This window comes from Osmia bicornis, chromosome 3 (genome assembly GCF_907164935.1).
Source record: "Osmia bicornis bicornis chromosome 3, iOsmBic2.1, whole genome shotgun sequence".
Taxonomy (NCBI): domain Eukaryota; kingdom Metazoa; phylum Arthropoda; class Insecta; order Hymenoptera; family Megachilidae; genus Osmia; species Osmia bicornis.
In genome coordinates this window covers 11,596,935-11,605,337 of record NC_060218.1, presented here as the reverse complement: position 1 = coordinate 11,605,337, position 8,403 = coordinate 11,596,935, and the positions used below count along the sequence as shown (strand labels likewise).

General features: G+C 30.8%; 1 protein-coding gene across 3 annotated transcripts; it reads right to left on the bottom strand.

The window, feature by feature from the left end:
- Positions 1-278: 278 nt before the first annotated feature.
- LOC114880951 (cytosolic carboxypeptidase-like protein 5) lies at positions 279-8,183 on the bottom strand. 3 transcript variants are annotated; one of them, XM_029197480.2, is made up of 12 exons: positions 7,995-8,183; positions 7,239-7,378; positions 6,857-7,149; positions 6,442-6,780; positions 6,092-6,363; positions 5,860-6,007; positions 5,626-5,725; positions 5,251-5,551; positions 4,971-5,178; positions 4,732-4,893; positions 1,627-3,037; positions 279-367 (listed from the first exon to the last, which is right to left on the bottom strand). In XM_029197480.2, exons 2-11 carry the CDS (start codon positions 7,351-7,353, stop codon positions 2,324-2,326), a joined length of 2,652 nt encoding a protein of 883 aa, XP_029053313.1. In that variant the 5' UTR covers positions 7,354-7,378; positions 7,995-8,183; the 3' UTR covers positions 279-367; positions 1,627-2,323. The 3 variants fall into 3 exon arrangements, with proteins under 3 accessions (XP_029053313.1, XP_029053312.1, XP_029053314.1); XM_029197479.2 differs by lacking the exon at positions 7,995-8,183 and adding an exon at positions 7,474-7,959; XM_029197481.2 differs by lacking the exon at positions 7,995-8,183 and adding an exon at positions 7,474-7,959 and having other exon boundaries at positions 5,626-5,668.
- Positions 8,184-8,403: the final 220 nt, after the last annotated feature.

The following is an 8,403-nucleotide window of genomic DNA, read 5'->3' as shown; positions in this document are numbered from 1 at the left end:
CAAAATTAGGATTTTAAGAATTCCTGTTTTCGATAGGGAAGTCTACTGTGCTCGGTACTTTACATCAAACCTTAACACAATATGGACGGATTAACATTTAAAGATTAACATTACCTTCAATAGATGAGGTAATTAAAATTTCACAAAATCAGAATCTACCTTTGAAAAAGTAATTTATATGTTACGAATAGTCCAATTGGTACTATCCACAAGATAGTTGGTTTCAGGATGGCTGCTGGATTACATCCGTCACCGCTGCAGGTGAAGATGCACGTCCGGTAAGTTAATTTGTCACCTGGTTGGCTCACATAGTCACAGTAATTCCCAAGATCCACTGATGCACAGAATCGCTTCGTACCTATTCCACCTGTTGCAACAAACACAGAAACCTTCCATATTTTGTTTCTCTTCATTGTAATAGAGCAAACTAGCAATCACAAGAAGCTTGATAACAGCATGCGTGCAGATGAAAGCAACAAGCATAGCGAAGAAATACAACATGCGTGAGATGATACAGTAGGTATACATAGATATTCTGGTAATCATTTTTAAGTTTTGCAGAAAGCAAAATTTCCATGTAGCTAAAAAAACAACAATGTCTACAGTGATGCACATTCCAGAATGGGAAACACTTAAACTGACTCAAAGTATAATGTAAGAACCTCCGTATCGGCCGACTGATTTGATGCAATAACGTGCACCGTAAACATGACTGCAATTTGCCGGTTGCAGAGTATTCAGAACCAAATTGCTACTCCCGCAGCTCAGTTCTTCTTCAGACGTGCACTGGTAGCAATCCAGACTTATCGCTTGATTGATTGAGAAAGCAATGATTAAATTGTTATGTGCGCACTTTGGGGATTTTTAAAGTGTTAAATCCGTATAATTATTCAGTACTCCGAATAAGCGTAATATCTTAATTTTTCATGCAGTAATCAATTTCCATATGTTTCTTATTTTGTATGTTAATCCTTGAAACCTTCAGTGCATATATAGATCTTCAAGCCTATTAAATACCAAAACCTATCTAAAATCAGATTATCGATCGTGCATCGATTGTTCTCCCATGCTTTGATGAATCGATACAAGAATGTGACCGTATATGATTTTTAGGTTAGTTTTCATTCGAAAGTGTTAAGTTTCTCTCCGGAGTTACAAGTAACCTGATCTGCCGATATTATTTTACCCTCAAATCGGCCTGTATGCTTCACACAATATTGTGCCTCGTAAACACCATCGCAAGGCTGTGGTTTGATATCGACGTCGCTTGACAGAAATTCGTTGCATTGGAACGGATGCGAGTTGTTTGTGCTACTGCACTGATAACATCGTAAACTGTGGACTAAATGAAAATGCTATTTCAGAAATGAACATTTCTCGTTTTTCATAAATTCTGATTTTGTTTCGTTGAGTTTTTCCATCGATGATCTTGCACAACTATATTAATCTGTCATGTACGGATAATCAAGGTAAACTAGTATTAATTTTTGATCTTTATAAATTGAACTAGGTATCACATTTGAATTCTGTCATATATTCGAACGGACAATACTAAGATATTAAAAATGCCCCGCCCAAAGGACGCCACGATGTTCACATCTTATATAGTTAATGCATTAACCTTACCACTTTCGATGAAAAGTAGAAGTGCTGCAAAAAGTGCGCAGCTTCTGATGCTGCTGTTGGCGCCCATTTCGAAAAATCACAGATCACAAACGTAACGCTTTTAGTAACTGTACCGTGATTTTATTATACGTTTTTAAACTACCACTTCTATAAATAATTACAATACTATACAATAACATTCATCTGAATGCGCGTACTACTTGAAAGTTATCACACGCAAACGCGACTGAGGTAAGAAAGGAAGGGGCCACAAACACAAATACCCTGAGTTTGACCCGAACTGTTCCGACACGAGGCGAAAATAGTCGAAGTGATCTATAAACGATACGTATCAGCAATTTTAAAATTCTGATTTAATTTTCAAAAAAATCTACAAAAATGATGAGTAATAATTATCATTTATTCTCTTTATTCTAACAGTATAATGAGTCCTGAATGTATACGTGAATTGTATACAGTAGGAGAGATTTTCTACATCTTAAAATCACTATAAAATATTACATGAATACAATATACTTTAATATCATTTAGAAATAAATAGTAATTCCATTTTTGTACGTTTCTTAATCAACTTACAATTTTTACGTTAGATGTACATAACTTTCGATAACTAAAGTATTCATCTCAAAGAATTATAAAGCTGCAGTGCATGGCAAATTACTCAATCTACGATAACAGACTAATTTATGCACTAATTTTATATCTTATTTGAACTCTCAGTTTTTAATACATTTTCGACCACTATAGTATTCCTATTAATTTTTTTGGATTTGGAAGACTTCGATCTATTTTGTTCCACATTATGGCCACGTTTTTTAATTACTTTAGAAGCTGTTCTTGTATTTTGTTTATTAGGTGTAAGGAATGTTTTCGTTGACGGTTTTGTATTTTCCGGAACGTTGTTGGAGGATTCTCCAACTTCCGGCCGCCTTTTATTAACTCTTGTAGAAATAATTTTTAATCGTTTCGCTCCATGTTTCACAATTGCTGTTTCTTCGGAAGACAATGCCATTTTTGACAATCTATTTGTCGTTGTCAATTTTTTATTTGAATATTGAAAATCTTTTATTTGCAACTCCGAAGCATCATGGATGCCACCAAAACATGGACTCTTTATCAAGTTGTCTTTCACATCTTTCGATCCCATTGCAGGAAATTTTGAATTTACTTCAACGTTATGAACGCACTGATTTTTTAATGGTCTACGAGTTATAGTTTGTCGAGATTTTTTGTTATTCTTTATTCTTTTTACCGCAGTGTAAAGGGATGTGGTACGACGAATGATGCACGATTTTTTTACAAGATTTGTTTCACTTTTCACAGAATTCTTTGAACCAGTAGAAGAATCACTTATTTGAGATTCATTCCCTTTTAAATTGCAAGAATCCGGAGATATGATATCATTATCATCCTGTGGATAAAAGCGCGGATTTAGGTTTAGATCTCTTTTCAATAGGGATATTGAGTATAACACTATAAATATTGTACCTTCATATATAAATAGAAAATATGTACTTATTAATTTATATTTAGAATGAAGACAATTTGTGAGAGAGAGATTAGCTTATGTTCCCATAATTTCTTAATTTAAACAGGGTGCACAAGAAATTTATTTTAGAACACAAACAACAAACATATACAACAAAAACGTCAACATATTTTTAAGGTTTACAATTTTTTGGACTTAATTCATAATACATTCAGCTGTGTAAATGAAATGTTTTATATATTAGAAACACATAAACCATACTGTAAAATATACTAATACTGGGACTAGGATCAAGTAGGAATATAAAATAAAAATGAGGTAAATAAATTGTTGCTAAAAATACTGTACATTTATTGAAACAATGGGACAGGTATGTGTGTATGTATGTGTGTACACATGTGTGTTGTAGTAGTATACATGAATTTATACATAATATTCTTTTCAATTAATAACAGTATTTACATTTAAAGAGTCAAAGGCATGATAATAAATATTGTATAAATTTTTGTATGCTTCTTGTCTGAAGAATTAATAGGTTTTTTTGTAACGATATAATAGTGTAACACACATTTGTAATTATTTTTTTATAGACACATATACTTTATATCTCTTTTTATAGTTTGTTTTTTATGTTTCTATCAAAAGGGTTTGTAAAATCTTTAATTTCAATATTTTAAATTTGCACGAATAAGGATAATAATTTCAAATCTGATATCAAAATCAGCACATCATTCGTTAAAAGACTCCACCATCCATAGAATTACGGTTTAATCATTTTTAACCGTTATGTTTTGCTTTTTCTAAAGAAATAGATATGATCAATTATACGTATCTGCCGTTTTTCTTTTCTATTATTACTCACAACCGTCAAATAATTTTTAAGTGCACTTGTTTATTGTCACCAGAATTACAGTGCAAGAAAAAATTGACTACGAAGTATAAGGAAAAAGAAGTTATTCGTTGCTAAAAATATAAAGCATTAGTATCGAGTATTTTATGCTTGGGTTAATTGGCTCTGGCATAAAATTATCAAGAACTGTTGCCTTGAAAACCCGTGTACTAAAAATTGCACTATAAAAAAACACTATGCAATAAAACATTGTGATTGTAACTAAGTTACATAATAAATTTACAAAAAGAAACCAATAGACAAACAGCTTTTTTATATAAACTTTTATATAAAAGTATTCCAAATGTTATTGTCATGCGTACGTATGCATTAGATGAAAGACCCATTAGTTCAATATAATAAAAATTTCACAAAAATTAAATAACAATCACATGTACAAAAATAATAAATACTTAGTACAATATAAGCTATGGAATTTCATTTATAAATGTTATAATACTATAAAATGAGGGTATATCTCCTGTAATAACAAATCCATAATATGATATTACTAACACAAAATAATATACAAATTATATTCATATAAAAATCTCTCTCCCACATGTTTAACTCTAACAATATAGACTGTAATTTATTTAGGCACTAATGTGTCTTAGTGTTAATATGCGAAAGCATATCATAATGATGGTACTTTAAATTAAGAAAGTACACATTGCCTTATATTAACAGCTGAAATTTCACCCTCGTTATTTACATCAAAATTTACCTTATTCAGTGACTTGCCTAACGGTGTAGAAAGATTGTTCACATACGATAATTTTAAAAAGGATTTTATACCCCTTAAACAACGATACTGGCTATTTGGCAGTCGACTATTAGGATTATTGCTCGTAAGATCTAAAATCGAAGGACCTAATGCTGCTCCAACCTGCAGAGTACAGTCAAATAAATCATCACTTTTATGATTACTGATTTCATATAAAAAGTAGTAGTGATATATTTCACCGCTTCGAAAACTGCTGGAGTATACTTTGGTGGAACGAACATAGGGGCCATGGTCTTATTAATGCCATCACGAATCCTCGGAGGTATAGTATTTACCAAACGCCCAGAATTATAATTACATTCAAGCGTGTAACTACGTATAAGACCAGTTAATTTATATACGGCTACACGACCTGACCCTTCTCTTGACATACCATCTCTTTTATCTCTGTAAAAATACATATTTTAAAAGAAGTAAAAAAATTTAAGTTTCAATTTTAATATTACTAACGAAACTTACATAATGTACATATTCTTTTCTGTAAAATTGCATGAAGTAAAATGAAAATTTGGATTGTTAATCGACATCAATTTTGGCAGAAGCATACACGTTATCGTATCTTCTACATTATCAAAGTAATTGCCATACATAAAGACACCTTTTTTCGAAGCATGGCCATGTAGATCAATGTACAGATATAAACCAGAATCGTCTTTAGGTAAATGTCCTATGCCAACGGCTGTGTAAGTCTTTTTATCAGAGTTAAGTTCTACAGAGTTATCACTATCTTCTGTTTTATTACACAGCTCTTCTCCACCACCTTCACATAATGTGAACAAATAAGTAAATGAAGTTTGCTGATCGTGTTGAATAATTTAATTCTAAATATCATACCCTGAGGCATGTCATCCGAATTCGTTTTAAGTAATGTAGGTTCCTGAAAAATTTCCGGTTGATCTTTACTTTTTACTTCATCTAATGTCATAAGTGTTACCTATTGTTAAAATTGTTGGTTAGTGCTTATTATCCTAATTTACTGTCCTTGAATTACATTAAAGTTAGTACACGTTAATATTGGCATACAAAAATGATAATATAAAATTGCCTACAACTATAAATAACCATTACCTGTTGAAGTAATCTTGTTGTAGTGTCGCGTACAATATTTGTAATTGTACGAGAGGTATCAATGACATTTAAATTATTCTCACCATTTCCCAAATAAACACTTGAAAGTTCGTCCTCTTTTGGCAGTTTGTATGTGTTATGATAATATCTTAAAAGTAATTTTATTCATAGTTTATTCAATTCATTTATCCTATTAAAAAGTTGAAATATGGAGTTGAAATAATGATTTTACCTTATTAAATTTCTTGCAGCATATATTGTTGGGTGATCTTTTAAAGAAGGATTTAAATACACCCTATTAAGGTTGACCCCTCTGGTATCCATTCGATAATGACCCCTGGCTACACCATCGGGATTGAGCATTGGTATTAATTTGAACACGTATAGGCGGCGGAGATTAATCGCAATTTGGTCGTCACGGGTTATAATAAAATTGAGAAGACCATTAAAAACGAAACTAGATGGTGTTTCTCCTGGGTGGACCCTGGCACTAATAAAAATTACCTGAAATTTTTAAATGTACAGTTCTGTAAATAAATTTGATCCAATTCTTATTCAAATTTCAAGTAAATAGTCCTGTACCTTTTTGTCCCAAAATTTGAAAGGTCTCTCTTCATTTTTATCAGAAAACATATTGCTCAGTCTATCTTCTCTCTCCGTTGATATGTTATGAAATGAGCTTACTGTTATTAAATCCAATCTTCGTCCCTCTAAAGATTTTATTGCACATTCCCTATGATAATAAACATCATCTACACAAGTAATATCTCTCCTTGCTAGTTTTGCCTCTATTCTTCTTAAATAATTTTGCAGATCAGTATAAGAAAAAGGATAAGTGAACGCGAAATATGTAATGGCTTTAGGATTTTCAGGAACAGTATAAGCAAATGATAATGTAAAATCATTTCCTGTTTGATCCAACTGAAATGTTTCATAAGCTTATATAATTCCTTGATAACATTAGAATAGATTATTATGTTTGTAACAACAAATTTACAGTGTAAGTAGGTTTTTCACGAATCCGTTCCCAATGTAAATGACCAGGTACAATTTTAAAAACAGGACACATTCCTTGACTAAACATTTTTACATGTTTATTTAAGTTGACTATATTGAATTTAACATAAGCTCTTGGTGTATTAGCTTTAACACCAAAATAAAACCACGTTCTATTGTTATTCTGAAATTGTGTTCCATGACAGTCATGTTTTGTCCACAAGTTAAACTCATAATCTATCGGATCTTCTGAGTTTGAACTTTGACATGATTTATTTTCTGCTTCACATCCGTCTAAAAACAATTAAATATACAATTAAAATGCATATGCTGTTACATATAATAAAAAATATGTATAGATCAAAGGGCAAATACTAGGTTACCTTTTTCAGATATTTCTGGTAATTTTACTATCTCAACTCTTGCTAAATTGGCTGAATCAAAATTGTTATAAAATGCAAAATCTCCGCAGGTAATACATTCATTCGTGTTTTCCATAATGTGTCAAAGATTTTAAGGTTGTCTGTAAAATGTTCATATAATAAAATATTTTACGCACGTACAAAGGGAATATGATGTATTTAAAAGTATGGACATCTATATTATTTATATTCTCACTTTCTCTGATATTAAGAACGATTTTCTTCGTTTGTAGCGTTATTTTCATGTTAAAAAAGACATGTTTGATGATGATTGAAATCGCCACGATTTCTGGTTAATTCGCAGTTTAGTTACGAAAAGATTAATGCACTTTTAGATCAAAATGCACACTTTCGTATATTTACTTTTGTTTAAACGACATGAGATAAATTATATACAGGCAATATTTTTACCAACACCATGTTGCATTAGAATGCAAACATGTTTGTGACTTTATCATAGCGTTTAGTACGATGTACGATCAACCATTTATTAAGACAGAATGACGAAGGTTACTTAATTATTCAGTTGTTTTAAATTATTTCCGATATTTAATATGATGTTAGTAGACTTTTTCATATGCTTCTACTAAATGACATTTTAAATTATTGTGGTATTTCACTTTATTTACCAAAACATTATATTATTGCATAAATCTAATATTGTATTATTCCGATACGTGTTACATAACTTAAAAAAATGATTTTCAATGTATGTACCTGAATAAATAAATTTATCACGAATATTTAAGAAAATATCAGGAAATATGTATCGTAAAATTTGCAATTCAACAATTTGAATTCAACCAAGTGTAACAGCACTATAATACAATAAAATACTATTTGCAATAAAACTGTGTCGATTGGTGAATATATAGGCACGCTTTCTATTAACAATTATTACAATTTGGCACAATACTCTAATTATTACGTATTCGTCTACACTTGTTAAATAATAAGGCGCGAACATGAACATCCAATCAAATGCTATGTTCGAACACCCCTGCTTGTGAACAAGGTTTTATTAAATAAAAATATTTGTTTCATAAATCACAATTTTACTATTTATTAAGTACATAAACATCGATAATATTAAATAAAAGAAAATAAAAATGTTAAAAGCGGCAGA